The sequence below is a fragment of the Silene latifolia genome, chromosome 4 (genome assembly GCF_048544455.1).
Source record: "Silene latifolia isolate original U9 population chromosome 4, ASM4854445v1, whole genome shotgun sequence".
In the NCBI taxonomy this organism is placed as follows: domain Eukaryota; kingdom Viridiplantae; phylum Streptophyta; class Magnoliopsida; order Caryophyllales; family Caryophyllaceae; genus Silene; species Silene latifolia.
In genome coordinates this window covers 6684364-6707120 of record NC_133529.1, presented here as the reverse complement: position 1 = coordinate 6707120, position 22757 = coordinate 6684364, and the positions used below count along the sequence as shown (strand labels likewise).

Here is a 22757-nt window from a genome sequence, read left to right as displayed (position 1 = left end):
AATCCATTTTTTTCTTAATTTTGTGGGAGATGTTGTATTTTAAAGTTAATAGGATAGTATTCAAATTACAGCTGACAAATTTAACGCAAATCACACTATTGTTATTTGATGTAAATTTACAATCCTTAACAATACAGTTTGCCAAATATAATATATGATTATGATAATATATGGTAATAATATTTTAATATATAGTCTTTCACCTGGTTATGACACATGGCATTCAATACGAAGTATCCATCAAGATGTCCTACTATAAAAGAACATTTAGAGTTGCTTATGATAAAAAAAAAAAAGTAACATTGATGTAAGATAGCAATAACATTATCGAGTATATAACAATTTGTGGACATGGGGCCACGGGGGCGCTTGGGAAACAAGCGTTTGCATTTGTGGAGTCGCCACCAATTTTTATGGGAAATTGAAACCGTTCGAATACCTCGTGTCATGTCAAGACACAAAGTAGTGACATGAACACCAAGAACTCGTTACCCTTAGCATTCTATGTCTAGAATGACTCTCGTGGATGCCAATGAACACGGATGTTCACAGAGATCTGAAGTAAGGGGTTAGGGTACATATTAGGAAGCTCTTTTGATCGAACACCTAATCCCGCCCGCCTCGATAGCGGCCTCTACTAATGATTAGGGAAGATCATCTATACTTGATATATCGTCGATTATATGCATGCAATGCAACATCCAACGTTTTAATCCTAACATGTGAAGATTAACTAAGTCGGTGAACAATTAATTTAACAAACAATTGGGTCGAAGTTGGGATTAAGGTTCAATTACATGTGAAGGCATACAAATGATACAAAATACAATGATAAATACAATAAAAATACAACAATTACAATGGGTTTAGCGATTTATGTCGAAAATACTCCTAAAACGGATAATTTAAGAAAAAGAATAAAAGAATGAATCAACGAACAAATCAATAGGCGATAATACGGTTAATAGTTAATTATACATAAACTAATTAAACTAGGTCAAGGCAGAACGGAAGTTCAGAGGCAGAAATCAACCTGGAACAGGCGCAGCGGGACTGCGCCCTTTGGAAGAGGCGCAGCAGTTGCTACGTCTGTTCCAAGGGTGAGTTCTGGTTGTGAAGCCGGAACTGCAAATCGTTAATGTTAATTGATGATTTTAAGGATTGATTATGATATTTACTCGGATGGAAGTGATTTAATTCATTAATTACATATGAATGAGTCATAAAAGCAATAAAACATGGATGAAGCGAATACAAACGAATTATTTACATGGACGAAGGATTGATTAGTGACATAGGTGAACTAAATAGATTAAACATGATGAATTAATGACGAATTAATGATGAATATGACAATAGACAGATGGAAATATATCAAAGATCGAATTCCAGAAACTCAATATAAACAAATCGAATTTCTTCAACCCGGATTGAGTTTAATGACGAAAACCCGCAAATATTGGATTATAAGGGATTTAAGTCAGGGTTTAATGATTAAATTACATGCTAATGAATGATAAATAGTGTACATGCGAAATTATTATGCTATTGTGTCAAAGAATTGAAGAAAACAAACGAAAACAAATAAAAGAAAACGAATTCACAGAGGACAAAGGAAGAAGAAAGGAAGCAGGAACTGCGGCAGCCTCACGAAGAGGCGCAGCAGGTACTGCGCTCCTTCGAAGAGGGGCAGCAGTTGCTGCGTCCTTTCTCGACGGTTATCTTCTGGTAATCCGTAAAAGGGGTTTTAAACACGGTTTTAGAAATCGGTTTTAATAAGTATTTTCGACATAAACCTTACATTAATGATACAAAAAGTAAATAACAATAACAAAAGAGAGGTTTACACCCTCAGACTTACATGTTTGACGAAACGAGATGAACTAAGTTTACGATTAGTGATGCTCGACTCGAATGTAACGAAAGTGCCCTCGTAGGAGGAAAACGATTAAGATTAGTTAAGTTGATTGATGTGGAGTTGGTCAAATTGGTCGGTCATGCAAACGAGGCTGGTACTTAGAAAGATCCGAGCTTACGTGGTCGAAGGTTCAAGCACGTAGACGCCAAAAAGTAAGAACGTGGTCTAGAATGCAAAGGGAGAAGAGAAGGGCGGACACTCGCGTGAGAAATATGAGGAGCGAAGGCTCCTATTTATACTAATCACGTGAAGGAATAGGGTTTTCGGAGAGTCTTTGGAAGTGAATCTCGAAAAGATATGAAAAGATATGAAAAATACGCAGAAAAGGACCTGGGAAGAGGCGCAGCAGACACTGCGTCTTTTGGATGAGGCGCAACACCTGCTGCGTCTGTTCCCAGATGGTTTCCTCCTGCGGAAGAAAGATTTCCGTGTTTGGTTTATGGAATAACGGGATTATCTTATTTTCCTTAATATTTTGTATGAATATTACAGGAAATTATTTACCAAAGATTAAAAGATTACGAAATATTTATAAAATATGGAATAGAAATATCCGGAACATTCCAGAACATTCTGACTTGGGATTTAACGGTTATTAGAAAATGAAGACGGTTTTAGGCCCGGACTCCAAATGTACTCTAATTACTGTCAAAACGACCGTATCGGCGCGTAGATGATAACTAAGAGGTAGACATCAGTGTTTGAGCAATCACTTGACGATAAACTTACGAACTGTCACAAATCGTTTCGCGTACCAAACATGCGGCCCAATCATCACCGGGTGGTTTGCGGGAGGTGCAGAAATGAGGTATCTACACAATTTAACATAGATAACATCTTTCCTATTATCTTATTCTATCTAATATTCTCTAATATTTGAAGGATAAATATAAAACTATAAAAAGGGAAGAACGAAAAACGGAACTAAATAAAACAATCATTGGCAAACTGAAAATGAACAATATGATAAACATAAAAAAAATTAATTGAAGGAATATATTTCAATACTATTTCGTATAATTGAAGGAATATTTCAATACTATTTCTTATAATCGATTTGATTTGGGCGAGATTTTTGGTGAACTGAAATCGGAAATTTTTGATGATATTTTTCCTATAATCTTTCTAACTAATTAAGCTTACAATCCATAATTAAAAATTCGGTAACAAATAAAATCTTCTCCCTATAAACTTTCTAAAAAAATGATTTTCGGTGTATCAGAGTAGGGCGAGATTTTTGGAGTTAAATTCGGCATTTTTTGTATGATAATCGATTTGATTTGGGCGAGAGTTTTGGCGAACTAAAATTGGCAAGATTTGTGATATTTTTCCTATAATCTTTCTAACTAATTAAGGTTACAATCAATAATTAAAAATTCAGTAACAAATAAAATCGTTTTCCTATAATCTTTCTATAAAAATGATTTCCAGTGTATCAGAGTAGAGCGATATTTTTGGAGTTAAATTCGGCATTTTTTGTGTGCTTATATGGAATCATATACTTCCTCCGTTTTTATATGATGTACCCATTTTTTGAATATATGAGTGGAGTATTTTAATAAAATGGGTACATCATATGAGAATGGAGGAAGTATCATATATTATCTTTCAATCGGTTTTATAGTTCCTAACAAATATAATTTTTTTCCTATAATCTTTGTATCATAATATAATATATTTTTTGATACTTTTGGGCAACTTCTACTATATATATCTCCTTAAAAATTGCGCAAATATCTCCTAATAAGATTATACCGAAAATATGTTAAAGAAAATGTTAAAAAATCAGCAACTTCCAATTTTTTTAGCAATGTTTACGTGATTGCCTTATATATTCTATTATTATTATTATTATTATTATTATTATTATTATTATTATTATTATTATTATTATTATTATTATTATTATTATTATTATTATTATTATTATTATTATTATTTTTATTATTATTATTTAAATAAAGTGGAGAGTGACACGTGGCTTCTAAAGAAGGCAGTGACATGTGGCGATCAAAGGGGTTGGTGGTTATTGCTTTAATATAATATATGATGATACTAGTAAATATCATTTAAAGTGTGTTAAATACTATTGTAAGAAATGTTATTGCATTCATGCATCTAAACTAAGATATATTGGGCATGAATTGCTAGAAACCGCTATGAGCGGGTGGACTTAGGTGTCGTACATGACTTTCTAAGACGTACCCTCTCAACCTTAACCTTCACTTAGACCTGGCAAAACAGGTCACTCGGGTCGGGTTCGGGTCGGGTCAATTTGTGTCGGGTCATTTCGGGTCCGTCACATATTTCGGGTCGGGTTGGGTCATGTCTGGTCACTTTCGGGTTTCGGGTCAATTTCGGGTGACCTATTGCCGGGTCATTTTGGGTCGGGTCATTTTCGGGTATGGGTCATTTTAAGTTGGGTTGCTTTTGAGTTAATGGTTAAGCACTTAAGTTAGTACTATTTTGATTAAGAAATACTATTTTGCAAATTTAACTATTTATTAGGGAATGTTGTAGCCAATGAAACTTTATTTTTATATATATAATATTAATATGACTTAGTACTAATCATCCCGGGTCATTTTGGGTCACTTCAAGTCATTTGGGACCGGGTCAATTATGAGTCGGGTCATTTCGGGTTGGATCACCTCGGGTCGGGTCAACATTGGGTCCGACAATGTTCGGGTCGGGTTAGTTCGGGTTTCGGGTCGTATTCGGGTTAAGGAAGATCGGGTCATTTTCGGGTCTCGGGTCAGCCTTTTCGGGTCGGGTCATTCGGGTCTGACCCATTTTGCCAGGTCTACCTTCACTCAATCTTTGTGACGCCCTAACTCAATCTCTCTTTTCCTTATCTTAGTGTGAAAATCGTAGAATGCTAAAGTAAAAATCTTTTACCTTTATTTCTTTACTCTTATTACGTTCGACTTTAGAGACCTAGGACCAAGAGTACTAAAATTGATTTGAATGTATCAAAACACCCCATAATTATTTGGTGATGAATCCATCCATTTCAAACTCAATTCAATTAAGTCTTCCGGGAAGGGAAAACCAGCTATTCAAAATGGCTCAGGGCTGCGCAGGCGAATTTGCGCACAAGTAAGTATATCTAAAGATGTTTTAATATACTTTACGTTTTAACTTTTTAAGGGTGAAAGCCACATAAACGAAAAATTGCATTGGAATCTCGTCGTATTGCCTATTAATAATCCGCAAATATAAAATACTAAAATATATACTTCGTTGTAATATAATGATAATTCAATCATACGAAAAATGGAAACAATTCAAGCCCTTTGATTCATTAAAAATAATTGACAAAACAACAAATTAATATCAATTTCACCAATGTCGCGTACAATAGATTAATGTATTAAACAAGGCAACCGCCGCAATATTGTTGATCCAAGCAAGGGCGACACAACGAGGGGCAATCGGCATCAGAGCGACATTGTTGTTTAGCATTAACTTGATAGGCAGCTTGATTGCCAAAACAAAAGCAAATGCCTTCTGAACATTGTGCAAAGCTTGAACCTTTACAATATTTTACGTAATCGCTTTTTACTTTGCACTTTCCTAGTCCCTCTACTGTAAACAGATTGATTTCAATTTTGTTTGTTAAACTACATGGACCTACTTAAATATATGGCTAGAGTGTGTTAAATACTACTTGTATTGTGCGAAATGTTGCATTCATGCCTTTAAACCAAGGTATTCGACATGCATTGTTAGTTTGTTACCATAATCACAAGTTTTCATTTGTGACGGTCGATATCTGTCATAAGTTTGTAACGGGTCAAATAAAACTCACATAGGAAAATAAAGACAAATTATTTGAGATTCCCTATGCATTTTACTTTTTATCTTATCCGCTCATGTAGGTGATACTTGACCCGTCATAAGCTTGGGACGACACTACAAGAAAAACTAAAACAGGCGACCGAAATTTGGCGACTGATATATTCAGTCGCCAAATTGGCGACTGATTTTTAAATTGGCGACTGAAATCAGTCGCCAATTTGGCGACTGTCTTTTTTAAAAAGGGAATCAAACTTGGCGACCGAGAGTTTTAATTTGGCGACTGATTTATGTGTAGTCGCCAATTTGGCGACTGAACTTCAGTCGCCAAAATGAATTTCAGTCGCCAATTTTCTTAGTAGAAACCAGGCTGTCATTTTTTAAAAAAGGAATCAATTTGGCGACCGAGTTTTAAAATTTGGCGACTGATGTATGTGTAGTCGCCAAATTTGGCGATCAAATGCAAGCCAAATGGCTTTTCGATCGCCAAATTTGTTTATAGAAAAACGGAACTCCTCTCTCCTGCTTTACTCTTTCAAACAAAAAAAAAAAAAAAAAAAAAAAAAAAAAAGAGAGGAAAGCAGCGGGCAACGACAACAACTACACAACCACACCACCACTTCCACCACTTCCACCACCGTGACCACCGTTCTCATTGCCTCCATCACTCTCTTTAATTAGGTTAGTTTTTTTTTGTTTAATTTCAGTTTAATTTGTTTAATTTGTTAGATTAATTTGTAGTTAGTTTGATTAATTTGTGGTTAGTTTGTTAGATTTATTTGTAGTTAGTATGTTAGATTAATTTGTAGTTAGATTTAGTTTAATTTGTGTTTGAATTAAAAGGGAATGATTAAGGGGGTTTGTGTTTAGGTTTAGGGTTATGGGTGGGGGTTTGGTCGGCCGTGGGTGGTGGCGGTGGGGGAAGGGTGGCCGTGGGTGGTGGCGGTGGGGGAAGGGTGGCCGTGGGTGGTGGCGGTGGGGGAAGGGAATTATTGTTATTATTATTAGTATTAGTATTATTATTAGTATTAGTATTATTATTATTATTATTATTGTTATTATTATTATTATTATTATTATTATTATTACTAATTAACCCGCCTTATTATTATTAATGTTAAGCTAAGTGAAACCGTCCTTTGCATTAATGGAATTAGCTAAGTGGAACCGTCTTTTGGATTAAGAGAAATTATCTATTAGCTAAGTAGAACCTTCTTTAGGACTTGATTTTGATAAATTTAGTTTGATAATTCATGTTATTGATGAATTGAGGTAGAATAACCTTGTTATTTTTGTTTTTCTTTTCTCTTTTCAGGGTTGTCACCGCATACGCTAGGCACCACCGTCTGTGATGTAGCCGTTGCTTCTTGTTTTCTTTTCATTTTTGCTTTTACTTGATTAGGTAACCTCCTCTTACCAGTTACTTTTTAAATTTACTAATTTTAGTTCAAATTATGTTACGGACTTTAGGATAGAAGCCTTTACTATGTGGTTGAATTGGGCTATTGATTGACTTAATTAATTTAGTACTTGATTGTGTTGTTGTTTGATTTGATGTTGACTTAGTACCCGTTCAAGAATTACTCATTAGGAGTAATTCTTGAATAGTCCCCATTTTGGGACTGTCTTTGTACGTTTCAAGTCATTTAGGTAGTAAACACGTACTTGTGATTTATTAATGAGGAATGAGTTTGGTGGCGATCCCTTTAATGTTCTCCGAATACATGTATATGTGTATTTGGAGAATCAAGGGAATTGCTGCCCAATTTTTTCCTCATTAATAAATTACAAGTGTGTTTGCTAGTGACTTGAAACGTACATTGACGGGTTTAGGTTGGAGTGATAAGGACCCCATTCGAAGATGGATTACTTATTGACAATATTTATATATTGTTTTCATATGTTTATTGTATAATGTGGAGTATAATGTTTAAATTTTGTATTTAATATTATTGTTATTTTTTAAAAATGTTTAAATTTCTTTGGGGTCTTCTTTAGATTAAAATGAAGAGATTGGAACGTTCATGGATGTATGAAGGAAGATTAGACCATTCCAATAAGAAAAGACGTCCTACCGCTAGATTTATAAAGGGTTTTAGCGAGTTTATTGAATTTGCTAAACAACAAGATGAATATGACTTGGTAGACAAAAAACTTAGGTGCCCTTGTGCCAAATGCAAAAACCTGAAATACCAGCTTGACATTGTAGTAGAAGAACATCTCATTATAAACGGGTTTAAGCCAAATTATTACAATTGGATTTCACATGGAGAAGCATATTCTCCAATTCATGAACAAACTCACACCCAACAAATACAAAATGATGAGAACCCATATAGAGAGATGGTTGTTGATGCTATGGATTCCACTATTTTTAATAGTGATGACCATACAACTATTTCTGAAGAACAACCGCCACACCCACAAGCAAAAGCCTTTCTTGACATGTTAAAAGCCTCAGAAAAACCCTTGTATGAAGGAAGCAGAATGACATTGTTACAAGCAGCTTCTAGGCTAATTACCTTGAAATGTGAGTTCAATATGCCATTTGTTGCTGTTGATGGCATTGCCTCGTTCCTTGAGGAATCTTTCCCGATGATAATATCATGACCAAAGTTTCTATACTACCAAAAAGTAGTTAAAGGTCTTGATTACCGCATGAAAAGATTGATGCATGTCCTGAAGGATGTATGCTATTTTGGAAAGATGATGCTTTGCTTGACAAATGTAAAGATTGTGGGGCGGATAGATATGAGACAAGTGAAGGAGATACAGTTTTGGTGTTGAAAAAGGCAACGGTAGTAAGAGGGCCAAAAAGAGTAAGAAACCAATAGCATGTAACCAATTGTTTTACTTTCCTCTCGCACCAAGACTTCAAAGAATCTATGCCACCAAAAACATTGCCGAACAAATGAGATGGCACAAAGAAAACCCACGTGCTCCGGGGAAGATGAGTCATCCTAGTGATGGGGAAGAATGGAAACGATTTGATCAGATGTATCCTGATTTTGCCAAGGAACCCCGCAATGTACGACTTGGCTTGTGTACGGATGGATTTGATCCTTTCGGTAATTTTGGGAGGAAGTATTCTTGTTGGCCCGTTATGGTCACACCATACAACTTACCACCTTGGTTATGTATGAAAAGACCATTTATCTTCTTGTCACTTATTGTTCCCGGACCAAAAGCCCGAAACGTAATTTGGATGTTTATTTACAACCATTGGTGGAGGAGTTGAAATATTTGTGGGAAGTTGGGGTGGAAACTTATGATGTGTCTAAAAAACAAAATTTTTAACTTAAAGCTTCCCTTTTGTGGACAATAAATGATTTTCCCGCCTATGGTATGCTATCTCAAGTGGAATACACAAGGACAAAAAGCATGTCCTTGTTGCATGGAGGAAAGTAAAGCATTTTGGCTTCCCAATAGCAAGAAAATAAGCTGGTTTGATTGTCATAGATGCTTCTTACGAGAGGGAAATCCACATAGGAAGAACAAGAAAGCTTTCACAAAAGGTAAAGAGGTGCTTGATGCCCCTCCGAAACGAGTGCCTGGGGATGAGATATGGAAGACGGTATGTGATTTACCATCCCCTATTGATGGTACCGAGGAAGAATTTAAAGAATTGAAAAAGCGGAAAAAACGGTTGGTTTAAAAGAAGCATTCTTTGGGACCTTCCTTATTGGAAGACAATGTTGATAAGACATAATTTGGATGTAATGCACATAGAAAAGAATTTCTTTGAGCAACTAATTGACATGATCATGGATGTAGAAGGTGAAAAATGTGATAGCATTGCTTCTAGAAAAGATTTGCAGAAATTTTGTCATCGTCCCAAATTACACATTCGCGGCGACAGGTCTAAGCCAACATCCATTTTCACTCTCGACAAAGCTAAGAGAAAAGTATTGTGTGAGTGGTTACAAAATTTGAAGTTTCTGATGGGTATGCATCGATTTTTAGTCGATGTGTTGATCTTAAGAAGTCAAGTTGCAAGGCTTGAAAAGTCATGATTGTCATGTATTCATGGAGCGATTATTACCCGTTGCTTTGAAACACCTCGTGCCGACAAACGTTTGGAATGCAATTGTTGAGATTAGTCAATTCTTCCGAGATTTATGTGCCTCTTCAATATGTGTTGATGACATGATTCGTCTGGAAGAGCAAATACCACAGATATTGTGTAAGCTTGAAATGATCTTTCCTCCTGCATTTTTAACTCCATGGAGCATCTACCGGTTCATTTGCCATATGAAGCCAAAGTTGGGGGACCCGTTCAATATAGGTGGATGTATCCATTTGAAAGGTAATTAAGATAATCTAGCTACTTTTAAATTAAAATTAATAATAATAACTAATCTATTTATTATATGTTAACTTTATTATTAATAAAACTCATCATTAACTTTTATAGGTTTCTTAATCATTTGAAGAAAAAATTGGTAATAAAGCTAGGGTGGAAGGTTCTATATGAAATGCTTATTTAACGGAAGAGATTGCAAACTTTTGTTCTCTTTACTTTGAAAAACATATAGAAACCAAAGCAAAAAACATGAATGTTGAGAAACCGGATGAAGTAGACTAAGTTTACCCGAATTTTTTTCAAACTCAAGATGATGAAGGGTGTTCATCAAAGGGGCAAACACGATATTTGGATGATAAAGAGTATAATCGTGCCCACCTTTACGTGCTATCTAATTGTGACCTCTTGGAGCCATACGAAACACACGCTTTGTTAATGATTTCATTCTGAGGAATCCTAATATAAGTAAGGATGATGTTTGGGACAAACATGAGGACCAATTTCCATCATGGTTTCAGAAACATGTAATTGAGTTGAATATTCAAGATGATTTGATAAGAAGTTTAGCTTTTGGTCCTTTAAAAATGGTAAGAACGTGGAATCGATACTCGGTTAATGGGTTTAATTTTCAAACATTCAACCACGGTAAAGGTAAGGCTAGGTGCAATTGGGGGGTTACTATTTCTTCTCTTGATGACAACGAATACTATGGTATAGTTGAAGATATCTTTGAAATTAGTTATAGTGGACGTGACCGAGCTTATAAAACTGTCTTATTCAAGGTTGACTGGAAGGATAATTCTGTGGCTGGAATGAGAGTACATGAACAATACAAGCTTGTAGAAGTGAATCGTACTAGAACATACTCTAAGTATGATCCATTTATACTTGCACATCAGGCTCATCAAGTGTATTTTGCTACTTATCCAAGCACAACAAATGATAGAAATCAAAATGCGTGGTGTGCAATCTTTAAGACAAAGGCACGGTCACAAGTTGATACAACTTTTTTCCAAGAAGAAAACGTTTCAAATGAAACGCTTTTGTCTCCACCCGATGAAATCAACTATGAACATGAGAATAAAGATGGTGAAGACATGGAAGAGGAAGAATTTTATGATGTGGAAGAGAGACTGCCGGGGGAGGATGAGGCGGAGGAGGAGGAGGAGGAGAGAAGAGAAGAAGAGGAGGAGAGGAGGGGGGAAGATGAGGTGAGGAGGAGAAGGGAGGAGGAGAAAAGGAGGAAGGACGAGGGGTTTGGAGATGAAGATGATTATGATGATGATGATGACGATGATGACGATGAGGAAGAGGATGAGGATGAGGACGAGGGGTTTGAAGATGAAGATGATTAAATTGGTATAATTTTGTATTCCTCAAGAGTAAATTATTAAAATTTAGAAGTCTGTATAATTTTCATTTATCATTATTTGTGTTAATTTTTATTTGTATTACTGCAGATGGCTGGAGCAGGTCGAGGTAGGAAGCGTGGAGGCGGCTCGGGAGGAGGAGGACAGAGTACGCGTCCGGAGCGGGAGGAGGAGTTTGTGCGGGGGATCCGATGCGGATGCACAGACGGTGACGTGAGGAGAGGCGACGCTACGACGAGACACCACGGGTGCCGATACGGTACACTTCGGATCATAAGATAATTCTTGAGCCGGCGGGATTATGGTAAGTTTTATTCTTTATTAGTCTACTATTTTTTTTTTTTATTTTTTTTTTTTAAATAATAATTGTTTGTAATTTTACATGTTCAAAATAAATGCAGGTTTATGGACGATTGCGTGGTACGAGGTGTCACGAAAAGCACGAAGACTAATTTCGTGGGTCCAATTCCTACATCGTGGACACAAGCTTCTCCTACACAAAGAGATGCGTGGTTCAATAACTTTCGGGTATATATTTTCCGTATTTCTTTGTTTTAATAACCAAGGTTATACTTTTATAAATACTAATATGAAATTTTGTCGCTTTTTTTTGTAGCAAGCATATGCTTGGTCACCGTCTCAAGAACGGAATGTCCGTATCAGGTACGAGGAAGTCGGTACTCGACGATATCGGGACGTGATTTGGAAGGTAGTTAGGCGCCCAAAGGAACCAGAGCACATGAAAGGTATTTAATTAACTTGTTTTGTTATTTGTATTAATTAGTATATACTCTCTTATATTATAAATAATATCAGTAACTTATTAGTTATGATTTCATATGTGTAATTGCAGGTGACAAGTATGAAGGCTTAATAAAGCATACCAAAACTCCCGCTTTTCAGAAGAAGTCTAAGCAAGCATCCCTCAACAAAAGAGGAGGAAAGGAAGACGCCGAACGAGCCTACTCATTACGCGGTTCACGATCGTTACGGAATCGTATGTTGGGGGTAAGTTTGTCTATTATTTGACACTTTTTTTTTGTTTTCAATGCAACATGTTTATTTTATGTTAGATTTTTTGTTGATTTTCTAACATGTATGTTTTTTTTTTTTCATTCGAGAGGAAAGAAGAAGTCACGGCCGATTGCGACGGTAATTAACCTGTTTACGACACGCATTCCAGGGTTGACCACAAAGGGGTTAGAACTTGGACTAAGCCAAAAGACAAGCAATTATATGTAAGTTTCCGTAACACTTAATTTTTGTTAATTTACTCTCTTTTAAAATGTCGTATATAAGGTGGTTACCATATTAACTTACAACCATTTGTTTAATATTGTAGGAAGCATTTGAACAAGAAAAAGCCGCCAATCCAGAAACTCCGGATAATGACATATGGTATAAGTTGGTGGATGGCTTCAAGAAAGGGCACGTGTATGGTACCGGAAGTTCAACACCGGCTTTCTATGAGAAAACGCGTAGGAGATCGACTTCAACAATTCCCAGCAACACGTATCAACCGGGAATTATTAGTCAACTTCAAGGTCAAATAAGAGAGCGTGATGAACGTGATGCCAAACGTGATGAAGAATTGCGCCAAATGAAGGAAAGAATGGCAATGTTTGAGACTTGGTGGCAAGGTTGTAACCCCGGACCTGGACCCAACTACGATCCAAATGATCCGCATGGTCCACATGGGGGGAGTGGAGCCGGTGTTGGCTTCCAAGTAAGATGATTGGGAGGTTAGCTTAGCTTGTAAGACTTGAACATTTAGACTTGAACATTTAGAATAGCTTAGCTTGTAAAACTTTCATTTTCAATATATGAAATGAAGTTTGAGAAATTGGGAGGTGTTGGGTTGAAATGTATGGTGTTGTGTGTGTTGAAATGGGATGTATGGTGTTGTGGAACATCGGTTTGTATGCGAGTTTGTAAATTTTTGGCTAGCAATGAAAACGAAAAAACCACCAAAACATACAATGGTTTGGCGATGATTTGTGATTTGGCGATCGAAATTGATCGCCAAATTGGCGGCGATTAAAGGTAGTCGCCAAAATGGCGACTGAATAGCAGTCGCTAAATCCCAATTCAGTCGCCAAATTTGGTCAGCCAAATTGGCTACGTCACCCAAAAAAGGCGACTGAGTTGGCATTTGGCGACTGCTATTCAGTCGCCATTTTGGCGACTACCTTTAATCAGTCGCCAATTTGGCGACTACCCAATCAGTCGCCATTTTTGGAATTTGGCAGTCGCCAAATTTGGCGACCGACTTTAGTCGCCAAAGCTAGAAAAGGCGACTAAGGTCCGCGATCGACGCGTTTAGCGATCGATTTGATCGCCAAATTGATTTTGGCGACTGATTTCAGTCGCCAAAATCAGTCGCCTGTTTTAATTCTTTTTGTAGTGCGAATATATCCGTATTGTACCATAATTGATTAGAAGAGATCATTACAAGTGGCAAGGTCAGGTGTCATTCATTTCTTACTAAGTCGTAATCTATGTTTTTCTTATTTAATCACAAAAGTTATGTTTTATGGTTGAAAGCCACAAAAGTCGACTCAATAGGAGATAGTAGATGATAATGATAATTAAATCATAGTACTAACATTGGAAACAATTCGAGCACTTTAATTCATTAAAAATAATTGACAAAACCACAAATTAACCTTGAAACTAATGTGTTTACATTGCAAATTTATGTCGTCTAACTCATCAAAATAACAAATTAGGAACAAAACATGCAATAAACTAAGGTACTTAAATAAGGCAACCGGCGCATAGTTGTTGTAAGCAAGGGCGACACGGCAAGGGGCAATCAGCATTAGAGCGACATTGATATTTAGGATTAACTTGATCGACAGCTTGTTGACTCATACAAAAACACGCGCCTTCCGAACATTGTGCAAACCTTGAACCTTCACAATACTTTGCACAATCGCTATTTACTTTGCACTGTCCTAGTCCCCCTGCTGTGGCTATTGTCATACCTGCAATTTCAATTGATAATTCATGTTAGATCGGTAATGACATTGACACATGTTCTTCATTCGGTCTACATTTAAGCATCTTGAAATATGTTAATTTGGATAACAAAACTTGACAATAACATATACGAAAATCAGGAAACATGGGTTAGAAAAAAAACAAAACGTCATGTTGCATGGGAAATGTAGATTTATAAGTCATCATGAGACCAAAAAAAAAAGTTAAGAATTGGAGGCTAACTTGATGCAATAACCAAAATGATTAGAATCGAAGCGAATTTGATTGAGGTTCCCTTCATCTTTGTCGACAAATAAAATTACAAACAATTGATTAAAATTTTGAAAATGTTTTTTTTTTTTGTATTGATTCTTCAAAATGTATTATGATTAATTGCACATGTACAACCAGCCTTTATATACACATAATATATACGGAGTACATTCTACCGGGGAAGTTGGGGGGGAATGCATTTCTATGATTGTGGTTAAAATCATTGCACCAACGTTCACATAATTAGCAAGATACTCCATCAGTGTATATGTTTCCTATTTCAAATAAACGATTAATAGGGATCATATGATTCTATTTCGATGCAAAATCCTATATTTTAAAGGAAATAGGTCTATTCATTCTTATGTATTCATAACTTTAAAAGAAAATAATGCATTCGTATTCCAGTTAGCTTAGCTGTAGTGGTAGATAAAGATTAATTGAAAGGTGTTCTCGTCATTTATTTTTGTTTCAAATGAGGCACACGACTATAACACTATAAAGAGAAAGCCAAGAGGGATTTGAGCCCGCGTATTTTATTGTCACAATACCTTAATCTTATCCATTACAAGCTAAGAAAGACTTAAATATCAAATGTTATGCCCTCATGTGATGTAATAAAGATGTTTTATTAGTATGATGGTTAGGACTCTTAGAGTTTGGGCCGATGTAATGTTAGGCTTCGTTTGGTAAGATATTTTAGGTACCTAATTTGATCAAAGTAGCTTATTTGATCAAAATTTCAGGTACTTTATTTTTTGTAATTGTTTGGCAAGTAACTTATTTAACCAAATAAGCTACCTGAAATGAAATGCTACCTAGGGTAGCATTTGAGATTTCAGGTACCTGATTTGATTTGATTTTCCGTTTTTACCCCTTAAATCTATACTATTGAGTAATGATCATATCCTTTTACGTCATTTTATTAAAATCAGTTAGTTTTTTAGTTTGCCAAACATTTTTTTATATAACCAGTTATCTTATCAATTTCTAATTTCCAGCTACTTTATCAGTTACCTTTTCAGGTTTCAGTTAGCTTTTCAGTTTTCAATTAGCGTTTTAGGTTTCAGCTACATTTTCAGTTAGTTTTACCAAACAAAGCTTTAGTGATAGATTACAAAAATAAGTCTGTTCCGGGTGTAATTCCGGAGCAGAGTTTGTGACCACGTAAGCTTGATGAATGACGTCTTTTCTTGTCTCTTCCTCTCGGTCTCACCTGTAAAGATGAACAAACTGAGGGCTCGGCTTGGTACCGAGCGTACTCACTCCGACGCTCAAATCAGTAAACTTAAAGAGATTAAGTTGTGTGTTACTTGGCAAAGTATTTTGTAGAGAGATAAGGGAGGTAATACCAGATTAACAGTGAGTTTTATGGATGAATTGTGGATTATTGGATCGTTTTCTCAATGAGGATTGAGGAGTATTTATAGACGTTCACCTTTTGTCACGTAGTGGCCAAGTGGCAGAGTAGGTGGAAAGACTGTTCTACCCTCGGCCGAGGGACCCATGGCGGCCTAGGCCCGGTTGACTCCATGCCGAGGGGACTTGGATGTGAGTACGCGGATATGCCTCCCGGCTGGCTAGTTGCCTAGCCGAGACCCAAATGACAGCCGACAGCCGCATCGGTTAGGCTGTCTAATACGTTGACTTGCTGTCTTTTGACTTTGACCTTGCTCAATATGTTGACTCGGTCAGCGGGTGCAGAATATGCCCCATCAATTTGCCCCCAGCGTAGTCTATGGCGTGGTATGGACCTTCGATGAGTGTTGAGCGTATTCTGCGCAAGTTGAATTTCTTCCCCGGCTTCTTCTTCCTCGGCTTGGTTCTGTTCAGGTCGTACCATATCCCCCCTCCACATGGATGTGTAATGGACATCCTATGTGGAAAAGAAAGTGGCGTTGGCCGAGACCAAGGTTGAGAGTGCCGTTTGTGCTTTTGATTGCCCCTGGCCGGTGCTGTCTTTGCTGTGTCGATTAGCTGGCCGTTAGCAAGTAATACCAAGGAGCGTGTTGAAGAAGATTTGTAACTGTATGTCGATTGACATTCCAAGGCTGCATGCTTGACATGTGGCTTGGCATTGATTGGTTGACGTTTCATGGGCTTTGCCCTGATTGGTCCGTTTCATGGGCTTTTCTCTATAAATAGAGCAGTGTGCCCCTTAATTTTCCGCACAAATTTCATTTTCTCAAAAAATTTCTTCTCTCTAGCTTTCTTCGAAGAAACTTCTCTCTAGTCTTCAAAGCGTTACTCGGCGTAACACTTTTCCAAGGTAAACAAACAAATTTTTCAACTTTTATTTGTTAAGTAATTGTTGTCATGTCTTCTGCTGATGCTGGACCTAGTACCTCTGCGCCGGGGGGCGAACCGTCGCATCCTGATGAAGAGGAGGCGCTGGTTGTCACCCCGATAGGGTTTGGGGGCCCTAGGTCTCCTTCTCCTGAAATTGATGAGAGATATTTGGAGGGTATTGATGATGACGATGATGAGGCGACCCCTTCTGTCGTAAGGAGGCCGCTTATTTCGTGGCACGGTGATGCCTGCTCGATCGATCTGACCGACCGTGCACGACGAACAAGTTCACCAGTTGTTCCGGTTCTGAACTTTTTGAACACCATTACTCCTTCGGCAGGGGGTATAGAATTGTTATCCCTGAGGAGGGTCAGGCCGTCTGTTGCCCTCCCGCGGGTTGTATCGGCGTATACATCAGACACCTGGAGTATGGGCTCCGGTTTCCTCTGAAAGAATACGTCGTGGCCATAATTAAAGCCATGAATGTCGCCGTGGCCCAACTGCATCCGCTGGCCATCAGGACGATTGTTGGTTTTGTATGGTTGTGTCTTTTCAAAGGGGAGGCCCCAACGGTGAACCTCTTTCGCCGGCTTCACCACCTTCGACAGACTGTCCTAGGTGGCCCGGGGTGGTATAGCATACAGACTGAGCCGGGTTATATCACCGTCTCTAAGCTTACTTTTTGCAAGGACTGGAAGGGGCGGTGGGTATACGTTGAGGTTCCGGAGGACTACTCGTTGCCCCGGTCCTTTCAGAGCCGCGTCAATTTGCGGTGTGAGAACCAAGGGGAGCATGACAAATATGTCTCCCGGAGTAAGCTTAAGATGGACGCCAGCAGGGTCTATCTTAATGAGGACGAAACGCGGGCAATGAGGCTGTTTGAGGCTGAGAAGGATGGCACGCCGAAGGGATGGATGCCCCCGACGCAGATCGTTCTTCAGGATGAGCTGCTCTACCACGTCGGCCTCATACCGGCCCTCGAACAGGGTGAGTGGGGTCGGTGTGAGGCCCATCTTTGCTTTTTATGTTTCTGTTTTTGAATTTTGGTTTATTTCTTTTACTTAACTCCTGCTTCGTTTCTTCGCGACCGATTTGGCCGGAATCGCTGCTGTCTCCGTCCTCAAGAGGTTGGGACTTGACGAGAACGGGAGAGTTGTTGAGCTGCATCCTAAGGCCGGACCACGTGATCGCAGACCGGCTCCTCACGAACTTATGGAGCAGCAGTTGAAGGCACTGGATGTGACGGCGGCTCAGGCGCAGATTGCCGGTAACGTGCCGCGCCGGAAACCAAAGACAACGTCTACGGCGGCAACGGCATCAACCCCAGCTCAATCTGCAATCCCCGTTGTCCAAAAGGAGCAGGTGGTCATCGTTGATGTTGAAGAGGAGGTCACCGTCGCGGAGGGTCCTCCTCCTTCAAACAAGAGAAAAGAGCCAACGCCTTTCGCCGCTGCTGTTACCATTGCCGGGAAGGAAAAGGGGTCAGCCGACCCTCCAACCAAGAAGGCCAAGGCTGGTACGGATCTAACCTACGGCTCGGATTTAGCGGGCTCTTTAGGCATTCCTGATGACAGGCTCTCTGGCATGTCAATGAATGTTGACATGGATGCTTTGTCTTAATTTTTTGTAGATCAACCGCCACCGGCTGCCGGTCCCACTGAACTGCAATTGGAGAAGCGGCCTGTGCAGACGGGCAATCAAAATGTCACCGTCGACTCCTCATCCCTGAAGGTTTCCCCCGCTCAGATTGCGGCGGAGGGTGCAAGGTTGTCCAAGAGGCTGGCGAAGTGGACTGAAATAGCCGGCGCTCACATTATAGAGCAAGAAAAGCTCAAGGCTGAGGCTGCCCCTGCGCTTGAACGGCTTAGGCTTGAGCTTGCTGCTTCTAAGGAAGAGGCCGAGAAGGCGAAGAAGGACTTCGTCGCCGCCAGGGAGAACCTCCTCACTCAGCGAAAGCTTAAGGAGGAAGCTGAGAAGCGGGTCCTAGCCGAGAGAACCAAGGTTGAGGTCGTTGGCCGACGCCGCTAAGTCTGCGGGAGGAGAGAGAGAAGCTTCGGGCGGTTATGATGCTATGGTTGAGCGAGGGAAAACTGGAAGTCCCCGTGCATCCGACCGAGGCGAAGGAGCACGGGAACACAAAGGCTATCCTTGCTCGGAGGAGGAGAAGGACATTGAGACGCTCCAAACGTCATCATCCCTAACATGTGTGCCCAGTATCGGGACCAGGCCGAAGATGCTACTAGGGAAGTAATCAAAGAGCTCTTTCCTAAAGACCCCTTCCCGTGGCAAGGTTTTGACCGGCTTCTTGATGAGAAGGCGGCTGCTGCGGAGGCAAAGGTCATGCGAGAAGGCGAGAGGCGGCAAAGGCTCACCGAGGAGGCCGAGGCCAAGGCGGCCCATCTTGAAAAGGTGAAGGCGGCCAGGGAGGAAGGCGAGAGGGCAAAGGCAGTGAAGCCGCCAAGTCGGCTTCGGGTCGCCCACCGATGGTGATGTTGCTGCGATGCGGTGGCGGCGAAACAAGCATAGGGAGACGGGCGGTCGTCACCAGATTCACCCGGCCCTTCAGACAGCTTCAGTTGTTCGGGGGCCAACTATTGAGCCTTTCCTCCCTGCCATCCTTTTGGCGCTTTCAACTCTTATGTCTGTAACCTTTTGTTGGACTTTTTGTTTTTGTTAAACTTTTGGTAGGTTGTGTTTAGGCTATCCCTATGGGGACGGCCGTCGACTTTGTTTTGCCTCATCCTGTAAACATTTTTAATAAAGTTTGTTTATTTTGCCTCCATTAAGTTGTCTTCTTACATTTCAACATATTGAGTGCTTTTTCGTTTTTACTTCCGGCTTGGCCGAGGCAGTTAGAAGGCGCATCTCAATTGTACTTAAACGTTTAAACATGTTGGCATGTCGGTCGCTTCCTCCACCACCCCCGGTCTTAGCCGGGGCGGTCATATTTGTGCTTCCCAACCACCGTTGTGAACATGTTAGCGTATCGGTCGTTGTGTCCCCGTCGCCCGCGGTGTTGGCCGAGGTAAAACGAGGTTACGGCTCGACAGCGTTCGTATCTGTAGACATATTGATCGCTTCCTCTGTCGGGCCTTCGGTTGACCGAGGCGGCTAGATTTGCGTCTCAACTGTACTTATACGTTCCTATTAGCGTATCGGTCGTTGTGTCCCCGTCACTCCCGGTTTTGGCCGAGGCAATCGAGGTTACGGCTTCGACAGCGTTCGTATCTGTAGACATATTGATCGCTTCCTCTGCCGGGCCTTCGGTTGGCCGAGGCGGCTAGAATTGCGTCTCAACTGTACTTATACGTTCCTAAGCATGTTGGTCGCTTTCGCGAGTATCAACTGCATTTGGCGTGACTGCCCGGCTTTGGCCGTGGCGTCTATTCTGGCATGACTATGGAGGGGACAAGTACTTTGATGGAAAACTTGGATTGTTCTTCATAAGGTATAATCAAGCGTTGGGGTGCCCACAATGGTCTCGGACACCTCCGCCGCTATACGAAGTATTTCCTTAGGTTGTCTGTGTTCCAATGGCTCATTAGAGGAACACCCTCCATGTCTGTCAGCCGGTATGTCCCCGGCCTCATTTCTTCAACCACTTTGTAGGGTCCTTCCCAGTTGGCCGTCATTTTTCCATGGACGTTTCCTTTGTTTGTGGCGGCCGACTTTCTTAGGACTAGATCTCCTACTCTTAAGTCCCTTTTGTGGACCCTTCGGTTGTATGCTCTTCTCATTCGGTTTTGATAGACTGCCAAGTTGAGCCGTGCCGTGTCTCGACTTTCTTCGACCAGGTCTAGGGAGGCTTTCAGGCCTTCCTCATTTTCGACTGGGTCAAAAGTTTGCGTTCTGAATGTCGGCACCGCTGCTTCAATTGGCAAGATGGCCTCAGACCCATAGACTAGGTGGAATGGACTGTACTCCGTTGCTTCTTTCTCCGTGGTTCGAAGGGACCACAGGACGCCGGGTAGTTCATCAGCCCACCTTCCCTTTAGATCTTCAACCTTCTTTTTCAGCCCGTTTAGGATTGTTTTATTAGCTGCTTCCGCCTGGCCGTTGCTCTGAGGGTGGCAGACGGAGGAGTATGCAAATTTGATTCCGAGCTCCTCCAAACAATTCATCACCATGTCGCTCCAAAACTCTCGGCCGTGGTCAAATACCATGACTTGGGGTAGCCCAAAACGGGTTATGACGTTCTCCCAAATCACTTTTCTTACGGCCGCCGTGGTCTTGGCAGGTACCGCGAAAGCCTCGACCCATTTGGTGAAGTAATCAACGGCGACAATTAGGTACTTTCTTCCTCCGGAGGCCGTCGGAAATGGCCCTAGTAAATCCATCCCCCACTGTGCAAATGGAAGGGGACTAAGCACCGGTTGCAGGTCTCGGGAAGGAGCATGTATCACCGGAGCATGCATCTGACAATTCTTGCACTTCTTGGTCTTTGCTCTGGAATCCTCAAGCATGGTGGGCCAGAAGTAGCCGGCTCGGAGAGCTTTGTGGGCTAGCGTTCTTGCCCCCATGTGATGTCCACAGATGCCTTCGTGAATCTCTGTCGATGATGAGCTCCGCGTCGGCTGGGCCGACACATTTCAAAAGTGGTCTTATCACGGACCTTCTGTATAGTTCTCCTTCGAACACCAAGTACCTTGCGGCGATCCTTTTTATCTTCTGAGAGAGACTGCGGTCCTTCGGTAACTCTTTTGTCAGTTTGTATTTCATTATCGGAGTCATCCACGTCGTCTCGGCTTCAATGTCGCCCACCATGCCGACGGTCTCAGTGATGCTTTTAACATTCCTGATATCCACCAGCACGGTTCGACTGACATTCTTGATACTTGAACTGGCAAGTTTTGAGAGAGCATCGGCTCGGTTGTTCTCAGACCTGGGGATGCACTGTATTTGGAAAGATCTCAATTTTGCAGTGTCGGCTTTTACCCTTTCCAGGTATCTCACCATTCCGTCGTCTCGAGCCTCATACTCTCCTCTGATTTGATTAGCCACTAAGAGTGAATCTGTCTTCAACACAACATGCTCCGCCCCGGCAGCTCTAGCTAGTTCGACTCCAGTTATCACCGCCTCATATTCGGATTCGTTATTTGAGGCCGAGAAGGTAAACTTCAAGGCGTACTCAAACTCGTCCCCGTTAGGGCTGATGATAAGGATGCGGCTCCTGAGCTGTTTGCCGTGGAGGACCCGTCGGTGTATACTTCCCACACACCGGGATGTGATTCTTCTTGCTATGTGCACTCGGCTAGGAAGTATGCAAGTGCTTGCCCCTTTATCGAAGGCCTTGGTTTGTACTGAATGCCGAAGCCGGATAGCTCAACTGCCCATTTGATAAGTCTGCCTGATTTTTTGAATTTTTCTAAGACTTTCTCCAATGGTTGGTCGGTTAAGACCGTCACGGGATGTGCGTCGAAGTAGGGTTTTAACTTCCTTGCGGCAACGACGACGGCGAAGGCCGCTTTTTCAATCAGTGGGTAATTCCTTTCGGCGGGCAGCAGTGTATGGCTGATAAAGTAGATTGAGTGTTACTGCTTGTTTTCTTCTCTGACGATTACGGCACTGACCGTGGCCGAGGTAACTGCTAGATATAGGTATAGCGTCTCCCCCAGCGTTGGCCTGGACAGGGTCGGGAGAGTTAGTAGGTGGGCTTTCAGTTGTTTGAAAGCCGCACTCTGTTGTTCCTCCCCCCAGCAAAAGTCTTTATTCACCTTCAACACTTTGAAGAATGAGGTGCTCTTGTCGGCCGACCGAGAGATGAAGCGGGCGAGAGCCGCCATCCTCCCGGTCAGCATCATAACCTCTTTTCGATTCCTCGGCT

The 22757-nt window shown here is 40.7% G+C and overlaps 1 protein-coding gene and 1 long non-coding RNA gene across 2 annotated transcripts; both read left to right on the top strand.

The window, feature by feature from the left end:
* Positions 1-10593: 10593 nt before the first annotated feature.
* LOC141652016 (uncharacterized) lies at positions 10594-11518 on the top strand. Its single transcript, XM_074459684.1, has 2 exons — positions 10594-11378; positions 11480-11518. Exon 1 carries the CDS (start codon positions 10604-10606, stop codon positions 11372-11374), a length of 771 nt encoding a protein of 256 aa, XP_074315785.1. The 5' UTR covers positions 10594-10603; the 3' UTR covers positions 11375-11378; positions 11480-11518.
* A 332-nt stretch (positions 11519-11850) lies between these two features.
* Positions 11851-12328, top strand: LOC141652015 (uncharacterized). The gene is made up of 3 exons (XR_012546937.1): positions 11851-11917; positions 12006-12135; positions 12243-12328. It is a non-coding gene; the product is annotated as an uncharacterized LOC141652015 (long non-coding RNA).
* The last annotated feature ends 10429 nt before the right edge of the window (positions 12329-22757 follow it).